Raw genomic sequence first — 21584 nt, forward strand, 5'->3', positions numbered from 1 at the left:
TTAAGACACAACCATTTTATTAATTTTCTCTGTACACCTGTTTCCTAGTGCTGTGTACTTGAAAACAGTGTGAAAACATAGTCTTTGATGACTCTAGAGCTGTAATTGCTGATGGATGTCAAAAAACCATCTCTGTTACTTAAAGGACAATGTTTGGTGTTTTCTATTAAGTGTCTGCCATCTTGGTATGGTCAAGCTACAGAAATGGGCATGATGGGAAAGAGAGAAGATATTTTAGGAAGATATGCTGCTTGGCTTCTAGAGCCTGAAAGGATGTCTGTATTATGAATATTACTTGTTGTACTCAGGCTTCAAAATGTTATAAACATAGACTTAATAATGTTGCAACTTGCATGAAAGCCCTAGGCTATACAGCATGTGCTAATTAAAAATTATATAATGGAGATGGAAATTTAGAGAACCATCTATGGAAGGAGAAAAAACAACTTTTTGAGACTAAAGGAAAAGGTCTTGATATATTTACATCTTGATATCTAATGCTGAAGAACAAGAGAGGAAGGAAGTGTGCCCACAGCTATATTTTGCAAAATATCCTCAGCCCAAAACCGTCTTGGGGAGGGGGAAAGTAATGAAGAGATTAGGCAGGCACAAAAACAGCCATTAAGAGAAGAACAGCTCAGAGCTTTTGATTCTTTGTCCCTCACAGTTAATCCAAGAGCAATATGATACAGTCTCACACTGAGATTGCTGACAAAAAAACCAGATTTTCTCATTCTAGTCATTTTTTTTCTTACATGCAGAGGACAAATGACCAAAGAAGACAGAAGTAGGGTAGTGCTACTGCTTGCATGCATCCCAAACTACAATACTGGAATGCAAGATGGCTCTGGAAGAGGCAGGGTGTAAGGAATGTACATGGGATTATTGCTGTGCCTCCTATTTCATGGTATCTTCCTTCCCCTTTGGTAGTAAAAACTGAGGCAGCTAAAAAGGAAGTTTGAGTGTCAAATAGGTGGAATTGTTTATATTTGTCAATGAATCTCTGTGCAATTGGGCTTACTCCCCAGGTGTCTTTCACTTTTGTGACTCCCAGGAGCTGTTTGAGCACCAGATTCCAGAGACTAGATTGACAGTTGGAGACTGACTGGATCGAATGGGAATCCAGATCAGTGGAGCTTTCATTCCTGAAGTGAATATAAACCAGAGCCTTTAATGAGTGCCATGCACTGACAACTGTGGATTTATCCTTAATGTTACAACTTCTGCACACATTTTAATCCTTATATCTTAGATAAGGAGTAGCAGAATCTTTGGCAGCACAAAAGAGAATGAATTTTAGGCATGACTGTAAGGCAGGTGTGTCCTTGCTCTACAGATGTCATTTGCAGGTAAAACTGTCTCTAAGAAGTAACTTTTTCACTAACTGAAAAATTTGAACTGTTTTGAAATATGCAACCTATAATGTTGTGTGGATATCCACACTTCTGTGAATTAACAAAGACTGGCATAGCTGAGACAATCTGATGTAAGGGATCATTTCACAATTTACTTTTTTGTATTTGTTGTTTAACTTCCATTTGAAAAATCAGGATGAAGAATTATTCTTGGGAATAATTGAAACAAGATAGCTTTTGGTGACTCTCATGATCTGAAACTAACATCCTGTCTTGTTCAAGGATGTGAGATAAAATACCTACTATCTCTTATAGATGGTTCCTGAGCTAAGCTGATTCCCTTTTGTGGACTTTGGCACCAAATTTCAGCATCCTTGTTCTTTTAGGAGTTGAGGGGATTTTTTTTGTTGGTATGTAATACAGGAAGCAAAAGCTGAGGCTGTGTGCTTTTTACCTTGATTTTTGCCAAGTTTAACTTTTTAAAAATGTTAAAGAAATTTTAGACTTACTGTTTTGGAAAAAACAATCCCAAAATGAAATGTCATAGCCTTAAAAACGTTGCATCTTAGTTAATAGAGTTTTCTGACTCTTTTACATGAAGCAATGATTTTAGCAGTGTGATTATTTCAGGAGTCCAAAATTGAGGTAGTACCAATACTACGTTGTCTACGTGTACTGAATATTGAGTCTGGTGAGGTCCAATTCTTGGGAAGGTGTGACCTAAAAGTCTGGAGTCAGCTTGGCTTTACAGAAAGAAGAGTTGTGAAATACTTGAATGTAAGTGACAGAAATCCAATCTAGTGACTCATTTCACTAGCTAGGGACAGGGTTACTCACATATGAAAGGGAATGAGTGGCAGTTCAAACTTCCCTGTAAGTAACTGAATTATTTGGAAAGGCCACCTCTCAAACTTTCTTTGAAATTACACTATCCACTTAAAGCAGTATGCCTAACTAATTGTATTAAATTAGTGTTAAAGGTGCTAAGTGCACTGCTGAACTTTAGGTTGATAAACTTTTCTGACTTGCTCAGGTTAATTAGCAGTTGCATAAGAATTCCTTACCATTAGACTTTTTGTTGTGGAATTGAACAGCAGAAATTATGGCTTGCATTTGGATTGATAGATTTGATTAGCATGCTGGAATGGGTGATACCATAATGTGTCAGTAGAAAAAGATGTTGATGACTTAGTAGTGATGACTTGAGTCAGTGTTGATTAGTTGTCATTAAGGGCAGGAATACCATTATTTCCAGTATTGTGTGTGTGTTTGATTCTTGGACTGTCATTTTTTAGTGTTCTAGTTTTCTTTATAAAGATAAATAACTATTGATTAAATAAATTGCTTGTAATTTCCAATGAGGTTTCTAATGATTGTTGTCCCAATATGCCCAACTGTTGTTTGATACAGTCCTCCATTCTGGAAGTCTGCCATGTATTCTTTGTTCCTAGGTGCATGAGTTTACATCCTGAAATATTAAATAAGCTTTGATTGAGTTGGCCCAGCTAACAAACCTAATACACATTGCTGTTTGAGATTGCTCTTTTCTAATTCATCTTTCCCCAGATATTGGGTTGTCTTTGAATCTTGTAACTTCTGATTTTTGCTTCTAGATTATTCCATAAAGTTATTAATAGTAAGTAGTTCTTGGAGTTTTTCAGTAGTAGTAGTATCTGTGTGGTGATTTGCTGGTTGTGGGTTTGTTCCATATGTAGCTACTTCTGGAGCTCTGTTCAGTTGCCAGTTGTTTATCTGCAAAATGCATTGTGTTACACAATTCTCTTTTTCTTCATCTCAGTACCAGATGTTACTAAGTCAAAAACTTTCAGAATTTGTATCTAGTCAATTTTATTTTTTCAAAGAATTGTGTAGGGTTGGTTTAGATCTCATTTATAAGCTTGTAGAAAGTAGTTTTATCCTGATTTTACCCAAAACTGAAGCAAAGAATAATACATGAAGGGAAAAAAGTACAGTGAAGAAAAAGCTGATTATTATACTCTCAATTATTTCCCATCTAGGTCATTCTGTCCTACAATACTACATAATACTATTTCATTGTAATTTATCTAGTTTAACTTCTAGGTCTTCTAGGTTGCAGTTTCTGTAATTGCATTTAAACTAATTATTAGATTTTGTATGTTTTCCAAAGATTAAATTCCATATGCTTTGTTTTATTCCTTAGGACTGTTCTTCATACATGTTTCACTATATAGCGTTCTGTTATCTTAAGAGTACTGTGTTATTCATGATAAAATTTACCTATCATCATGTAAAAGATGCCAAGTGACTCTGAACATAATGTAATTTCCAATTCCATTCCCCTAGGCAGAATATGAGGTATCTTCAGATGAAAAGCGCATAGACTGTGGCCTCAAAGTTTTAGAGACCTACTTCACTAATGGGGTAAATATATTGCAAAAGATTTCCTCAAATGCTTTGTGTCAGCTAAATAGAGAGCTCTAAGTGGTTGCATTGTTTATAATAAATTGACTTTCAGACTTCATTGCTCCTATTTTTGTCTTTCTGAGAGGTGTGCTGCCTTCTAAAATTCTGATCAATCAGCTTGGGCAGAAACCTTGACTGATCTCTGCTTTTATATAACTACTACAAATAGAATTTATTCTCCATTTAACACCTACAGAAAACTTAAAAACAAATGAACTCAGGGTATTGTAGTATGAAGTCTTTTAGACTTGTGGCCTTGATTAGTTTGCTGTAAATTTTCAGTTGCTGCAAGTTTTCACAATATAAAATGCTGTTTTCTTCTGAAGCATTCTCTTCCTTTCAGTTTTCCATGGTAATATCATTAATAGCTGAATTTTTGCAATAATCAAGTGTCTTCTTTTTGTATCCCGTGGAAGCTTTACTGTGGATATATAATTAGATGTTTGGTTTTTATGAATAGATGCTCCTTATGCTTCTCTTGCTTTGGTCTTCTTATACAAAAGTCCTTGAAGATGCCTTAAAAGCAGATAGAATCTAAATTTGCACATCTTTTTTACTTACAATTTCTTTGTGACTACCATAATTCATGTACATTTTTCAAAAAACCCATGTTTCTTTGATCTGGTTTGAAATAGTTTCCCAGCCTGTGCTTGTGTTCCTTTCTCCTTCTTTCCATCCTGCCAAGCCAAAGAGATGACTTGCTTATTTTTGTGGTAGACTTATGGAAAGAAAGAAATTTGACTTATTGCCAAATTTCCCCAGATAGTAAATAACTGAAATAACTTTCAATGCATTTTTCTGTAACAGGAAATAAATAAAAATTGCAGTCAAATACAACTTTCTTGATTTTATTTTTAGTCAAACTGTTCCTTTCCTTTAACTGTATTAAAAATTTTCATTTATCTTTGAATACAAAACCTTTAGTTTTTCTATTGATTTACATGCTTTCATTGTTGCTTTCCTTTCTTTTTTATTATGTGAAGTCTGCAGCACACTTGCCAGAAATACCTCAGGAAACAGTAAATGAATGTAAAGCAAGACTGGAAAAGAACCCTTCTAAGGATCTTTTCATGGACTGTACTAGGTAAGTTAAAAATGCCTAGTGCTAAGTTTGAGAATTACAAGAGTAATTTGTGTGTTTCTAAAGAAAGTGAAATACGAACTTGTTATACCCAGAAATGAGTAAAGTAAGAAACTTGGAACAGATTTATTAGAGGTCTAGGTTTCCTTCAGATGTGATTTAGATATTCAACTTTTGCAGAGCTTTTTCTTTAATGATACTTTTGCATAAAATCACACTGTTGTCTGACATCAAGAATTCTGTAAGATAAATGGTATTTCTCTCTATTGTATTCTTACTTTTTGAGAGACTCTCTTCCATTATGAAAGTACTCAGAAAAATATGAAGTTATGAGTTGAAGCTTGAAAGGTTTCTGAACAACTTTAGAGATTTAAGGTTCTTGAAAACAGGTTTAACTGAGGCTAACACTTGTGTTCCATTAAGATGGCTGATTAGAGGAGCACTTGTGATAGTTAACACATAACAATGCAACTTGGTTTTGTTCTGCAGTCATGAAGTGATATTTCACACAGTAGTAGCAGGGGAGGCTTGTCTTGGAGGGATGGTACATGTTTATGAGTGTTACATGTCTTTCCAAAGCCTTTATGTTTCTAATATTTCTGGTTCTTCAAGGCATGCTTGATCATGTCTGAAGGATGACTACAGGTTTTGTCACTGCTTGGGTCATCTCCCTGGCAACAGAAATAAGCATGCTTTGTAACAAGCTGAGATTATAAGATTGAAAGGGCTGTGCCAGAATGCCTCATAAAACATGTCTCAAACGGAGTATCTCATGTAGGTCATCCCCTTTCTCCTGTCCAATAAATACCTGACTACAGTTTGAATTACTTATTTCCCTCCCACCTCCATCTTGGTGTGTTTCTCTAAGGGACCGATAAAGTACTTGGTTTTCAAGGTTTAGATATAGTGTTTAGTACTTCAATTTCAAATCCTAGAAAAACATTTATTTACCAGTCTCCAAAGAATGCATGAAACCCTATAGATAATTCCTGAGGTCATGTTTGCAGGGTCATACATGCATTAAAAGCTGCTGAGAAGCTTTAAGATGTTGAAGACAATAAAAATGCAAAGGTCAAAGTGTCTAGTTCCTATAATCAGCAGTAGTTTGGCCTTCACAAGTGTTTTGACAAGAAGTTTTCGGTAGCAGGCACTCACTTTGTGAGACATTTAGGTTAAAACCATTGTAGAGCACACTGGCGATGTTTTTTCTGCCTACAGCTTCATTGATATGTTTAAATATATATCTGTAGATTGATAGCACCTCCTGCTTCTACAGCCTTTTTCAGAATAAGATGAATTTTATTTTTCTCTTTATTTTCCTGCTAGAATTGTCCATGAATACCTAAGCAAAAGACCTTTTGAAGCTTACCAGGAGAGTGTGTATTTTTCCCGTTTCTTACAGTGGAAATGGCTGGAAAAGTAAGTTTATTTATAATGTTTGCATTATAATTTAGCTTTGCTTTGTGGCAAATGTTGCTTTTTATGTTGGAAATGCTGTAGAACTGAATGCTAAATGAGACTGCGTGTCTAAGAAATTATGATCTGAAAGACAAGATGGAAAGGATGATGTTGATGGACAGCAGGAGAACTAATACTCCAATGGAACTGTAGCCTTTAAGTGGTAAATCTTAAGTCTTTAAGTGGTATTGGGTAAATGCAAATTCAGAAATGTTTGGCTATCAGGTGTGCAGTGGAATACCAATCTTTCTTGGGAATACTGTAATCCTTTAGTTTCAAAATTCTTATTAGTGGTTAATAAACAAATAAATCTAGTATTATAACCCACTGGTAATTGGATAACTACTAGGTTTTTTAGGGTTGTGCAGATATACATCTATTACTTACAAGATAGCAAGATTTACATACATGTATCAGGATCTCGTTTGGACTTTCAAATCAATACTAGATGAGTGTCCTGACTCTTTCAGAAGACTGAAAGTGTTACAAATTTATTCAAATTAAGCCCCCTGGGTATCATGATTGCACATTCAAACATTAAGTGCTTAAGCACTTATTTTTTTGTAAATTCCAATTATCCCATGTCTTTATTTTACTGAACTGATTGCAAAAGCCAGTAAGAAAACTAGGGAAGTTACCCAAATTTTCTACTAAATGAACCTCCACTGTTGTCCTGAGAACGAAGTTGCAGTAACAGTGAGTGCTCATTTAAAGCAAACATAGGAAAACCCATTACCTTGTTATAGCCCTGCTCTGACACACGTAGGAGTTTTAGCATGGAGGTATCAACAGCTCTACTGCCTCCAGTTATCTGTTCCTCCTCTGCATCAATACCGTAACAATTTGGCTCTTGAACTGCTCTTGTACTGTTCTTGCACAACTCTTTCTTTAGTAAAAAACAAAGTGAAATCAGAAACGGTTTACCTTTTAAATGCCACACTGTAAGCATGATCCCGTTGAAATGCAGTCTGTATGTAGCGAGTCAATTAAGGGAGGCAGCAGGAGGTGATAATGGCCTGTGCTGACAACACGGGAGGCTCTAACTGTGGGCAGCAAAAGGCCGACCTGACCAGCTTTTCTTCCGGCTATTGGCAGTGCCTGGTGACCACAGGAGGGAGCCCACGTTTCTCAGAGAGCACCCCTTTCATTTGAAATTCAGCTTATTATAGTACTTCTACATGAGGTTAAGGCAACATTTGCTCAGAAATATATTAGACAAGAAAGGAGGAAATTAAGACAGACCTCGGGCTGGGGAGGGATTACTAACATTTGTAATTCCTCTTGCAGTAATTTTTTTTTTTTCTGTTAATCAGGCAGCCAGTAACAAAACACACATTTAGGCATTACCGAGTACTAGGCAAAGGTGGATTTGGAGAGGTGAGTACAGAAGTATCTTTCTGGAAGGTAGTTCTTAAGGAATCAAAAAAATAGGGGAGTCTGTTTAACTTTTGCCTCTTTCAATCTGCATTTGATACATCACCTGGCAAGCTGTTGTCAATACAAACTGTTTTAACGTGTTAAAGCATTGTAGATCATGCACAAAGCTGCAGAAAACTTGTAGTGACTGACAACAGTCACTTCTATATACAAATTTCATTTGGAAATGAGAATTTAGTTGCAATTTGCTAATTATGGAGAAGATTCATGAACTTAATTTAAAATCTATAGATTTTAATACTTCTGTTTATAATTTATTGAACTGCCTCCATACATATTTTAACCAGAGCCTTCTATGGAAGGAGAAGGTCTGCTACTAAATTACCATTGTGTTTCTCCTGTTTGATTATGATGTGACTATTTGTCCTTCACACATACTAGGACACTTAGTTAATGTAGTCACTTGTTTCACTAAATGGGATCCACAGTTTTACTAAACTATTCAACCCCAGAAGAAATGTGTTTGCCTCTGTATAATCACTTTTTCTACTTGTCTTACAGTTTTTGTGAACTTTTAAAGTTGTTTCATGAGCAAAGGCTCTGTATTGATGCTTAAAGACCATAATTTTCTAACAGCATTAAAGAGTTTGAAAAGAAAATTATATTTAATCTTCTTTAAAATAAAAGTTCTAAAAAGCCTCAAGCATCTCTGACACACCATCCTTCTTTTTGTAGGTGTGTGCCTGTCAAGTACGGGCAACAGGAAAAATGTACGCTTGCAAAAAGCTAGAAAAAAAGAGAATAAAGAAGAGGAAAGGAGAATCAATGGCTTTAAATGAAAAAAGGATTCTAGAAAAAGTGAATAGTAGGTTTGTAGTAAGTATCTACTTCAAATCTATTTTCAGAAATTTATCTTGTTTTGTTTACTTCATTTCAGTCTCTTCCAGGAGCTTGTGGGCACAAAACTCTTCTAAAAATTGATTTAGGGAGTGCATGAGAGAAATGATTGATACAATAATAAATACATTTTGTGGATGATTTGGAATAGTTTTATGCACAAGGACTTTTTTGGTCCACTGCTTTATTTTTGACAGCCAGAACATTAGGCAGTGTTTTAGCATGCTGATGCCACTGAATCTTTGTCCTTTGTTTAATAGTTGAGCTTTTATATCCTGAGGTATTTTCGTAGCATTTGTTACTTTGTTGCTAAGATAAACATGACATTTTAATAGTGTATTGATTCAGGTTATATTGCTTTGCTGTGTACCAAGACTTAAAGCTGTATCTTTGATGTGAAACAATTAACCTTTTAATGGAACTTCCACATAATGGAAATCTTATTTTAATACCTAAACCTGATGCTATTATGTAAATTATGGTCTGCTAGTATTATAATTACTAAGCAGTGAAAGAAGTTAAAATGTTCAAAAATACACAAGTAAAACTTTCTCCAGGTAATGTTTACTTTTTAATTGGAATGTTATTTAAATTTCAAATACATTTTGCTTTAGTTTGAAATCCATTTACTTATAAATTTTGTATTGCTGTTCAGAGAATTTAAAAGTACCTGTTTCAGAGGATATGGAAGTTATTTATAAATATATGTGAATAAAATATGTATGTATGTATTTTCTGATAAGTTTTATGTATTAAAAAAACCACTCTAGAATACTGCCAGCTACACTAAAAATTAAGAACTTGCTGGTCAGATACATTAATATTTTAAAACATTGTAAATTATAGTTTTGTATAAATATGCTTATGTTATTTTTGCACAAGGCTTCTGGGCTTAAATGGATTGAAACTGAATCCAGAGAGTATCTGAATTTATCCATAGATTACTAAAACAGTGAAACTTCTATTTTTGAGTAACATTTTTTTTATCATAAGTAAAAGCTGTAAATCAATAACTGATCCAAGTTGAACTTGAATTTGCTTTATAAAATTGAGCATGAGTTATTTTCCTCTTGCTATCCAATGGTGGTTTTTATGCAACACAGAAGATGTAGGTCTAGCATTTTCAGTAATACTGGTTTTGAAGTGGGCAGATAACTCTGTCACAAGCACAGTCATAAATAGCTGGACACATCAGTTAAAGCCACCAAATGGGGTTCTGTGCCTTTAGTAGCTGATTTCTGTATTTATTTAGTTTTATTATTTAGTATTGCATTAACACTTCTGAAGGAAGAGTTTGGATCTATTACTGAATTAAAACAATTATTTACTTGTACTGCATTTAAAATACATTTACTGAGTCAAAAAACCTGAATTTTTTTGCCTAATGTAAGCTAAGTATATGTTTCAATTCCATTGCTCTTAGTACAAGTGAGGTAATTTTGAAGATCCTTCCAGATGATTATTTGCATAGCATAGCTTTTTCTATTGAAAATGGATTTGTAACTTAAGCAGTTAAATTTTGTGGTATATTGCATTGTGTTAAATGGGGAGTGGTTTTATTAATTCACAAGTCTACTTTAAAACTTTAAATGTACTTAAAAAACTTTTATCTAAAACCTGAAAAAAATGTGGTGCTGTGTTCTTGCCTATCAGCTCCACATTTCAAGTACAGTGAGAAGAAATATTGTAAGGAGTTGTACTGAGTCTTTACTGTTGGCAATTTCTGAATGAGGGAAATATGCAGTTACCTAAGGGGGAGGCAGGGGTAGGAATAGAAACTACACATTTGATTTAAAATAATTTGAGTTCCTCTAGGGCAGTTTTGAGCCTCATAGTTCAGGAAGATGGTTTGGTTGTGCATAATTCCTGAGATAGTTATAAGATAAGGAATATGCTCATACTATCTGGACAAAGGGTAAACAGGGAACATGCAGCTGAGGGGCATCACCAATAACTGTGTTTTCTGGGTATCTAAACAGATCTGCCATTAAGCTTTTGTCTTGTGTGTATGGTTTGTGTGCACAGGCACATTAGTCTGAACTCCTTTGTGTCCTCCAATACACTGCAAGAGTGATTTTCGACTTGTGTGTTTTGCTCTTTTTGCTTTGAAAAATGATTCATAAGTTGATTGTATTGGAAAAAGATTTGTGAATGTTTTGGGGTTATGAATGAATAATGGTTGTGTTCTCACCCTGCCCGTTTTCAGGTTAGTTTATCCTATACATATGAGACGAAAGATGCCCTGTGTTTAGTATTAACCATAATGAATGGAGGGGATCTGAAGTTTCACATATATAACATGGGAAATCCTGGCTTTGATGAAGAAAGGGCTATTTTCTATGCTGCAGAACTCTGCTGTGGTCTGGAGGATTTGCAAAGGGAGAGAATTGTTTACAGGTGAGTGTCATCTACAGTTATTTGTATTTTTCGCTGTCTCTTCAGCATTGAACATAATGTTTCCTATTAAAACAAGTTTGTATTTTAATTTTGTAGGAAAATAAAAAAAAATTTTGTTTAGTTATCCTTTTCATGGCATATTCCTAGGAATATATCTCTTATGTCTTCTTGCTGTTGATTTAGGTCTTGATGCTTGATATATTTTAAAACAGTATAAAGTTGATTCAAGGTTTGTTTGTAAAATGAAATTAAACTATGATTTACAAAGCAAATGAATTTATAATTTTAACCCATAAGTTTTAGAAGTACAGCATTGTATTCCTGACCACTCTAAAGTAGTTCAAAGAGGGCTCTGGAAGTCCCTGGCTGCTTTGCATGTTACACTCACAAGGGTAACAGGATAGTCATAGCCTATGTGAAAAGCTCCTTCTTCTGTTTTAATTTCAGATTCCTCCAATAAAATTATTATTGCCTTTGAATTAATGAAACTGTCAGAAGCTTTACGCATTGCAATTGAGATTGTATTATTTTAATGCTCTCTTTTGTCTTTGTACATCCATCATTTAACCCCGGTATGCATTAATGTTACAGAACAAGCAAAACAAACGTAGTGGTGGACTAAGAATGCCTGCTTTATACTTCTGCTGTGTAACACCAAGTGTTAAACACACACAGACACAGAGAGGGAAGTGGCAGAACCAGAAGGAACCAGGTTTATACTGGTGGTTGGATGTGGTTCCCTAGAGAATTTGGCCAATCTTGCAATATTACACAGTGTGTTTTTGCATACACGTAGGAGGGAAGCAGGGGTGACAGATTTCATCAGCTGCAAGTAGGTAATTTTACATTGTCCAAATGAAAACAAAACTGGTTGTTTAGAATACAAAATAACAACAAAAAACCCAAACAAAACAAAAGACCCTAAACTGCAGCCCTGTGTTTAGGCTCAACTTGTTAGCTGTTTGCCTACAAGACAACTTTCAAACACTTATGTCAAATACTAGTGTGCTTCGGTTTTCTTAACTCTGATCTCTCCTGCTTTCTCTGCTATTGTAATCTTCTATTTAATGCCCATTTATTAACATTATAGGGATTATGAAGACTTAAAAGCATGAAAATCAGAGCATCTTTATGACTTTTGTATACAGTTAATCTCATAAGATAATGAAACTTTACCATGAATACACATACTACAGAACATCAATTAACCAATATTTTGTGGAAAAAACCCTACTTAGATTTCCTGGTGAACAGTTCTCTCTCATTTAGAATGTCAACTCTAGAGTAATTATTCCTAGAATTTTTTCTTTTGTCATTCAGTCTCTTCTTCTTGTAACAACTGTATGAAAATATGTATATATACATATTTTTTAATAATCTGTTCCAATAACTGATTATATCGCCAACTGCTGGGTTTTACATGTCTATTTCTGGCTTATATTTATGGTGGAATAAATCTAAGAGACCAACTCAGTCCACACACTTACTGATGCATACCACAAATACACATATATATAAAATAACATTTAAAAAATTAACAATATATATTATAACTATCGTGCACTATTATAAATAATAATGTACATTATACATTTTATACAGATTTTCAGGTATATATATAGGTATGTATATCCTCAGGAGAATCTGCTAGGGTAAAAATTCTAGAACAATCTCTGATTCAGCTTCAATGACTCCCCAAATTTTCCTTGAGCAGGGGCAAATTCAAACATTCCATTCAATATTTTATTTTGTTCTCAAAGTAAAAATGCACAAGATGCAAAATTGCAATGCTGAATTTATTGCCCTTCTAGTATTTTCTGAGTCTTGCTATAATTTAATACTTTAAAAATGTTGTTTGTGAAACTTTGATGTTTACAGAAAAATAATAGGAAATTTCTAGAAAGTTATGGCAAAGAATATTAACTAGATGAAGTGTCTAGAAATCTTTAGAAGTTGCATGTCCAAGTTAAAGAAATTGAGTTTGAATGAATGATATTAATCCTGTACTTAGTCTTGAGATTATTACTCTTTGTTGATATTCTGATGCCCTGGGGTGAAATATGGCAAGGAGTCAGCATCAAACTGCAGCAAACACTTGTGTTTTATCATTGGAGAGTTGTAAAGCTGATATTTCTCAGGAGAAATGTTTTTCATTTATGAGCACAAATTTGGGTGTAAGTGCTGGTTCTTTCTATCAGGATTTCAGTGTTGTGTTGCCTTTGTTAATGTAAATCGAGTAGTTATGTTAATGTAAATTAAAGAGGATTAAAGAGTTCAGGAATAGTGAACCTAGTCTTCTGGTTAAACTATTTGTATTATAGGCCATCAACTTCACAGCTTTTTTTTTATAGGTGAAACTGGAAAAATTGCTTCAGTCAGAACCAAAAAGTCTTCTGTTGAATCTGTTGCACCTAAGGGCTAATTGTTTTGTCTTTGTTTAATTTGTAGAGACTTGAAGCCTGAGAATATACTTCTTGATGACTGTGGTAAGGAAAAATTAAAATTAATTTTGAAATCAGGAATTATACCTCTAATTAATACCAAAACAGAAATGTAAGGGATTTCTTCATAATAAAAGAGACCTCATTGATGAATCTTACTTTAGCAAAGAAAATACTGCCTTGCTTTTTAGAAAGCAGGGGTAAACTTTGGGGATCAACCATGATTTTGTTTGAAGGGTTGATTTTCTACCTTCAAATGGCTACTTTTTCCTTTTTGCTCCTCATTTTCCCCCTCCTCTTGATTTAGGATCACTAAAATTTTTATATGTATTTGTTTTGTTTGTCTTTTCTTCAACTATGGAAACATGATTTGTTAGATTTGAGGAGGGAAGAATTTTACTTAGTAAACCAAAATGTTTAGACAGTAAGAAGAAATCTGAAGTATTTCTGTTTTAAAATTTCAACTACAAGAAGTCTGATGGTGCCTGATGCCTATGTGGCTGGAAGGAATCAAGGAAGTACAAATATGAAGAAATATTTGTAGTCTTTTGTTTGTCAAAAGCCGAATTAATTCTCTTTAATGACTTTGTATGCAAGTCATTACCACGATCTTTTGAATTGACTGTGAAACATGTGCAGGAATTCTTTTCTAAGCTATGGATGAATATTACAAGTTTGTTCTTGTAACTGCTGAGCATTTTGGTTGAGAAAAAACTGTTTTTGAAGTCATTAGCACCATGTTTTTTTTAGAGTCAGCATGTTATGACTGATAAATTTCAAAAAAGATGATGCTTGAGAGAAGTCACTTTTCAAGAGCTAAAGCTTTGCTAGACATCAAATGCATTCTTTAATTTTTCTCTCCAGCAATGTCTTGGAAAAGCTGGAGTCTTCTTTGAGGAAAAATTGTAGCCTTGCAGGACTGCACTAGAATGCTTCCTCTCTTCCAGGGATATTTTGATCTAGTTCCAGAGAGCACAGGAGACTAATTAGAAAATCGCTTCAGGAGCTCAGATCTTGCACTTGAAAAGGGGTTCATCAGATGTTAGGGAATACAACAGCATCTGAATGTATTTAAAGTAGCATTTGCAACTCCAAAGCATTACCTTATTTCCAGCCAGTATATAGAGTGGTACTTGACTTTCTCCTCTCTCTCTCTCCAGCCTCTGATTATCTAACACATGTACATAAGAAATTAATATGCTGTAAACTAATATTGATGCTGTAGAGCTTTTTGAATGGCACAGCATATCTGCACAAAGGTTAATTGGGCATTAGAATGGGCTATCCAGAAAGGTGATGCAGTGTCCACTCTTGGAGGTTTTCTAAGCAAGTATTTAAAAAACCTTGAACACCCTGGGCTGCCTGCTTGCTCAGAAGGTTTTAGTAGACACCTTCTGAAGTCTCTTCCAGCCTGAATCATTCATTGAGTCTGTGGTGTTTCTGTAAACAACAGTATCCCTGTCCTTATAACCAGTATTAGAAATAAGTGTGGGGTTGACTCTTTTTTTTTCCTTTTTGGCAATGAATATTTCTATAAAATTGTTTTAAAATTGAATTGAAAATGTGATTGCCCTTTCTTCTTTCTAGACTGTAACAGTTTTATTAAGAAAGTACTTTATGTGTTTTTACATTAAAATATCAATACATTTCTTGCCTTGAAAGGTCTTCAGTGTGCTTGAAACAGTTCATGAGTCTATCCAAGAAAGAATGGGAATATCCATGGGAATATAAGGGAGAGTGGGGTGGGTTTATTCCCATTGCCTTCGTTGGACTGATATCCCACTGAGCAGTGCATGACAAGCCAGTCCATTGCCAGATGATTTCTGTGTTAGAGGTACAGCTCCAAAGGCCATGTGTGATAGGGGAAGGTCATCAGCTTGAGACATTTGGCTGATAAAGTGCAATAGAAGCTGTCATCCACTTAGGAATGATTAATGAGAAGAGGAAATCCCAGAATTGAATTGACATGTTACAATATAAATAATTCTGAGTAGATTATTGACTGGGCTGCTCCTGGTTTGGGGTGGGAATGGGGATAGCAATTCCAAGTACTTGTGTTTGGCATTATTGGGGTACTTTATCACAGGAAAGCAAGCTCTCAGTACAGGCTACAGTTTTCTCACATTTGGAATAAATTAATTTTGAACTTTTACTAAGGAGTCAGAAAGCTAAGTGCTTGCGGTGGGTGTACAGAATGGAAAACCACAAGTGTGATGCATAGATGCAGAATCTGAAATGAGCACTTCTATTTGTCCAAGAACAGCAGCCTATGCCAAAGCTAGGAATTAGAGTCCTTAAGAGTAAAATTATTTTTATATGACCTGCAGAAAATCAGTTATATCTGTGCCTCTCTTTCTTCGTAATTTTAAGGAGGAGCTGAATAAAACACTCTTTTCAAGTTAAGTTAAATAAACTTAGGACTATATGAATGTTTTGATACTTTGCAGTAGGGTTTTTTGAGGTATACAATTGAAATTTTTTGTTTTAAAAGTTATAAGACTTCATTTTTTTTTACTTCATTAATCAGCTGACTATGTATAATTTATTTTAACATAAATAGGACATATCAGGATTTCAGATCTTGGATTAGCCGTGCAGATTCCAGAAGGTGAAACTGTGCGAGGACGTGTTGGGACTGTTGGTTACATGGGTATGTAAAGCATCCTTTGCTAGTTACATTTTACCAGAAAATTTGCTTCTGTGAATATAAGAACTGGACCTGGATTAGTTACTAGACATATTATGGGAAGAAGAAAGGTTATAATATGCATTTGTAGATGTTACTCAATTATAAGCCTACTGATAACTTGAAAACTTAACTGAAAATTCCAGAGAGCTTAAAGAAAGCACCTAATTTTTTTCTGAGATTCAAAGAGATTTATGGTCACAGGTAAACAGAGAAATTACTGTGACAGTACATTTCTTTTCATGCTTTGGAAAATTTAATTCTCAGTTTTTTTCTTCGTTCTCTAAAGAATACTGGTTTTAAGCATAAAAGAAATTAAGTTTTTCTCTTGAATATAAACAGAGTTCTCACTGTAGAAATAAAAATTTCTTCCAAGTACAAAGGAGTCACACAAACATGTCTGCACAGAGCCCAGTGTTTTGGACTCTGAGAGTTTTTCCAATATAAACAATAAGTCAATTTGAAGTGAAATGGTGTGGGTGTGTGTTTGTTTTTGTTTTGTAGCTCCAGAAGTGCTCAAAAATGAGAAGTATACATTCAGTCCAGATTGGTGGGGTCTTGGCTGTTTGATTTATGAAATGATTGAAGGACAGTCTCCATTCAGGAAGCATAAGGAAAGAGTTAAACGGGATGAGATTGACCGGAGAGTAAAGGAAGACCAGGAAACATACTCAGACAAGTTTTCAGAGGAGGCAAAATCCATCTGCAGGATGGTGGGTGAAGAGACGTAGAGGTTTGAAAATTAAATTTCTAATCCTTTTAAAGAGACCAACTACTTTATTTTAAAATCTTGAAAACTTTTCAGGACTGGAGTTCTTAAACCTTTCTTTAGTTCACATGAAAGTTCATGATTGTTCATGAACTGTTCAGTTATCAAACTTCAAGAATTCAGAACATTTCTCAAGATGAAAGAAAGCTGCATAAATTGATTATTGGTCACATGAATGAAATGGTCTAGTACTGCTTGGACCACTTATAGATGGAGTGCAATAGCATGCTCAGCTTGGATACTGCATGGGAACAAGTGGCTGAACAGTACACCAGTTTCTTCACCTAAACCATTATCTACAAGAAAATGCCTTTTTTTTTCCTATCTTGCCTGTTCTTAAATTTATTCAGAAAGCTTCACAAGTTTTCTGTACTAGTTAATGCAAGATATGTGAAAATGTATTGAAAAAATATAAGTCTGTATTGAAAGAAAAAAAGTCTGTACTGTAAAGTCTTCTCAACATGGCATCAATTAAATATTTTCATATAACTTTGATCTTCAAATAATGTGCTTTCAGGGGTTTGTTTGTCTGTTGAAAATATATTTATGCCCAGAATGTTGTTGTTTGTGTTTCCAGTTAATTTTGATACATGATAAATTTACCTAATAAGAGGCCAAGCAGCAAAATAAACTGATTGGAAGACATTGTATGTAGATATTTTTTTTAGTTGTGGGATTGTATCATGGATCACCTTTTTTTTCCATGTGTCTGCAGTTACTTGCTAAAAATCCAGGGGAACGACTGGGTTGCACTGAAGGAGGAGCTGCTGTTGTAAAGCAACATCCTATTTTCAAGAATATCAACTTCAAGAGGCTGGAAGCTAACATGTTAGAACCTCCATTCTTGCCAGATGTAAGTAGGTGAGACAGATTTGATTAGTATCTAAAAAGGCAAGAACAGTCATAATTCTATGTTTGCAATCACATGAACTCCAAAGAAACCTTTAAAATTAGTTACATTGGCAGGAGAATACCATTGTAGCTATCGATGATAACTAATTGTTTTCTGGTGTTTCATCTGAGATCATGAAACAATTTGCAATAGTGGTATTTCCCTAGAGAGCTTTGTAGCTGATTTCTTACCCCTTAAAAGTCCCCTTTCATTGCTCAGAGGCAGAAGAAATGAGGAATAGCTTTGAAGAAGATACTCCAGAGTTGAAAGGAAGGTGACAGAAGATGAGTGAATTACAATAATCATTGAGATCCAGACAAGCTGTTTCTGGCTTTGATATTTCTTTTCTTGTTACTTGCAGGATGGATAGAATTGCTCAGGTGACTTATGAAGAGCATTTTTGTATTTCTGTTCTGTAAAATAATGTAATTTGGTGATCAGCAGTGTGAAATATAAAATTGCAGACATTTTGCTCCCTTTTGCTCATTTAGGAAAAATAAAACCAAACTAAAAGTTTTTAGATCCAAAACTTTAATGAAGTAATCTTGTATTGTACTGCAGCCACGTGCCGTTTATTGTAAAGATGTCCTGGACATTGAGCAGTTCTCAACAGTAAAAGGAGTGAACCTGGATACCACAGATGATGACTTCTATTCCAAATTTGTGACGGGTTGTGTCTCAATCCCTTGGCAAAATGAGGTAATGCACATTTCATAGATTATTTCCTTTAGTACAGCAGTATAGAATATTTAATAAAATATATAATGATATTCTCTAGGAGATGTGAAGATATTTCTGCTTTAGACTTCTTTGCTGAGAAGCTTCAGAAAAAAAAAGAAATCTGAAAACATAAGGAACTTGCTAAAAACTGAGATTTATGATACATGTGCATGAAAAAGTCTGGCATCTTGTCATCATAGGCACAGCTTACAGAACAGTATTAGTATCAGTAGGAACACCCTTTTCTTGTTCTTCAGTCACATTATTCAGTATTGCTGCCCACAGAAGAGGGATGGAATGTTATTCCAAGTGTTCAAAAGCAAATAGGTGCAAGCTGTTTGTGTATAGCCTGTGTATCAATAGAGTATACAAGTGACAGTAATAAAGAATTGCAGACTCATTTTTTTCAAGGTTGCAAAACAAACAGTTCAATATCAGTTGAGTCAGACTTTCCCTTGAGAATGTGTGCCTACTGAATGAATATTCTAGTAGTCTGCATAGAGTACTAGAATTTTGCTGCCTTTGCATGCAATTCAAATCCTCTTTACTGTTTCAGCAAGAGCATTCAGTAACAATTACTTAAAATTGTAGTTCTTGTTATGAATGCCTTGTCCCCATTATGATTTATTTGTGACTTTCTGAAATTACTATTGTCTTGAATTCTACTAGTGTCATTTCTCTCCCAGTATAATTGCATTTTATTTAAAGCTTGAACACAAAAGATGAGCAATTTCTGAACAATTTGGAGGGAAAAGTGCATTCCCTTTTGGTTTTTTGTATTACATTAAGAAGGATATTTAAAAAGGTGTCATTTGACATAGAAAGCTTTCACTGAGAAACAGTGAACCTTGGAGAGAGAAGTATTTCCTATACTGCTTTGTAATCCTAAACTTCAGAAAATGATCTAGTCATTAAAAAATGCACTGCAGCTTAATAACTAGCCCTGCAGAGCTTATTTTTTGTGCTTATTTTTTGTGCTTATTTTGTGCTTATCTTTTCTTTCAATTCATGTTAATGAACCTTCCCTTAAATTTTTGCCTCTCAAGACTTTCTCTCACCATTCCATAATTTACCCAATGTCCTGGTTTACAACAAAAGCAGGCTGCATTTCTTCTTACTCCACTTTATGTCCTCTCTCCCTCTGCAAGGTATATTCACAGTCTTAAGCTGCACCAAGGTTAATATATGGATAGTAGGAAAAAGTGTTTTACAGAAAGAGTAGTGAAGTACTGGAATGATCTGCCTGAGGTGGAGTCACCATCCCTGGATGTGTTTAAAAAAAGACTGGATGTGGCACTTGGTGCCATGGTTTAGTTGAGGTGTTAGGGCTGGGTTGGACTCGATGATCTTACAGCTCTCTTCCAGCTTTGTGATTCTGTGATTCATTTGGCTGCCTGCTGTTGTGACAGATGTGTACCGGTGGCAATTACTGGCAAATGCCAACTGGATTTGGGCCTTAGCCACGCCCCTCTTCTGGCCCTGCCTGTTGGTTACATTTTGGCATTCACTCTTCCTGCTGTCCTTTCTGTACCCAGTAATTGTGGCTTTCTTTCTTTTGTTTCTGTGTACACAAAGATTATTTGAAAATCCCTTGCTTCTCTCCAGAGACCCATCTTCATTATATCTTTTTTTTTCCCCTCCCATGTCATGTTTATTAATTAAGTTTGATCCAGGGCATAGAGATATTACATTTTTTTGGCTGGGCTGCTCTAAAATGAACAGAATATCTGAAAGGAAAATCTGTTTCTGGTTCTAAAAGCTTTTCATTATTGCATCATGCGCAGAGAAAGGCAAGAATGCAAAAAAAGCAAGGGCGTACCAGACACCTATGTGAGACTGCTCTCATTGCTATTCTTTAGTTGGTTTAGTGTACAGGGAGAGTCAATGTCAGCTTTGTGCCTCCTTTTGGAGACAGTGGTGTAGTTTGGCTGATGAATTTTTTAGTGCTAGGAGTACCCAGCCAGACTAAATAGATAATACCTGGAAGCTGTTTGAGAGGCTTTTATGGATATTTCATTTATATTTCATGTTTCAAAGATGATTGAAACGGGATGCTTTGAAGATATCAATGCATATGAAACTGATGGTACTGTGTCACCAGACAGAGAGAAGTCTCCTAAGCCAAAGAGAGGCTTCTTTCACAGACTTTTTAGTGGAGAGGTAAGGGCATTTATTTTCTTTCATAAGAAAATTAACTTCCCTTCTTTTTTTTTTTTTTTTTTTTTTGTTATTATTAATTTGTGATAGGGAAACCACGTTGCTCACTGCATACTGAAACTTATGAAATCTGTTTTGTTGTGGCTTTGCCCCTCCACCGCATTTCAGAAATTATGGCAATCCCTATAACCGCAGGAAGTTTTCCTGCCTCAGCATTCTGTCCTCCTCTAGTTACCTGGATTCTGTTAAAAGCTGTGCTATAGACCTTCCTTTGCTAAAGAGGTAATTTGGGTCTTGCTTCTTATATATTTTGCCATATGTTAATAGAACCTGTGTATATATCTTCAGAAATAATTGAGGCCCTGTGTAAAAACTAGTAATAAGTAATTTTATAAGCAAAAATAAGTATCCAATAAATAAGTAAATAAGCAGAAATATTCCCAAAATAAATGAGAAGCACCACAAAACAAATGTTAAAGTATCTTAGGCAGTTTAATGCCTTCACCAAAACTATATAATAGATCTTTACAGAGCAGATAATACACAGCCTTTTCTTACACACAGACTTCTGCTCTTTAGTAGAAGAATTTCCTGCTCAGAGAATTGAGTATTTACCACCTAAAAGACACATCATGTATTGTAATTGTCTACGGGATGTAAGAAATAGACTATTAGTAAAGGTTTGCAGTTCAAGATGTTATGTACAATTCTGCTTGCTCAGTGTGCCTGCACTTAGAGAGGAATTATCTTGAGAAGCCTGAGTATATTCCAATAGTGAACACTTGGGTAGAAATTACTATTGCTTTCAAGCAGAAATGGAATTTTAAAATTGCTAGGTGCATATTGTTAAGTAGCCACAGCAAGGCTGTATTAAAATTGCATGAAGAAATTTTTTGTCTTCAGCTGGCA

General features: G+C 34.9%; 1 protein-coding gene across 3 annotated transcripts in view; it reads left to right on the top strand.

Moving 5' to 3' along the window:
• Positions 1 to 21584, top strand: part of GRK4 (G protein-coupled receptor kinase 4) — a 38453-nt gene that overhangs the window by 11967 nt on the left and 4902 nt on the right. For 2 of the 3 annotated variants that reach the window (XM_021550668.3, XM_021550670.3), the window contains exons 4-15: positions 3681 to 3758; positions 4784 to 4884; positions 6208 to 6300; positions 7653 to 7716; positions 8452 to 8592; positions 10820 to 11010; positions 13459 to 13496; positions 16012 to 16101; positions 16642 to 16850; positions 17622 to 17759; positions 18360 to 18497; positions 20556 to 20678. In XM_021550668.3, coding sequence (XP_021406343.1) covers positions 3681 to 3758; positions 4784 to 4884; positions 6208 to 6300; positions 7653 to 7716; positions 8452 to 8592; positions 10820 to 11010; positions 13459 to 13496; positions 16012 to 16101; positions 16642 to 16850; positions 17622 to 17759; positions 18360 to 18497; positions 20556 to 20678 — 1404 coding nt within the window. Of the gene's footprint in view, positions 1 to 3680; positions 3759 to 4783; positions 4885 to 6207; positions 6301 to 7652; positions 7717 to 8451; positions 8593 to 10819; positions 11011 to 13458; positions 13497 to 16011; positions 16102 to 16641; positions 16851 to 17621; positions 17760 to 18359; positions 18498 to 20555; positions 20679 to 20765; positions 21235 to 21584 lie in introns of those variants that run through there. The other variant, XM_021550669.2, reaches the window with a different exon arrangement.

The sequence above is a fragment of the Lonchura striata genome, chromosome 4, assembly GCF_046129695.1.
Source record: "Lonchura striata isolate bLonStr1 chromosome 4, bLonStr1.mat, whole genome shotgun sequence".
NCBI lineage: Eukaryota > Metazoa > Chordata > Aves > Passeriformes > Estrildidae > Lonchura > Lonchura striata.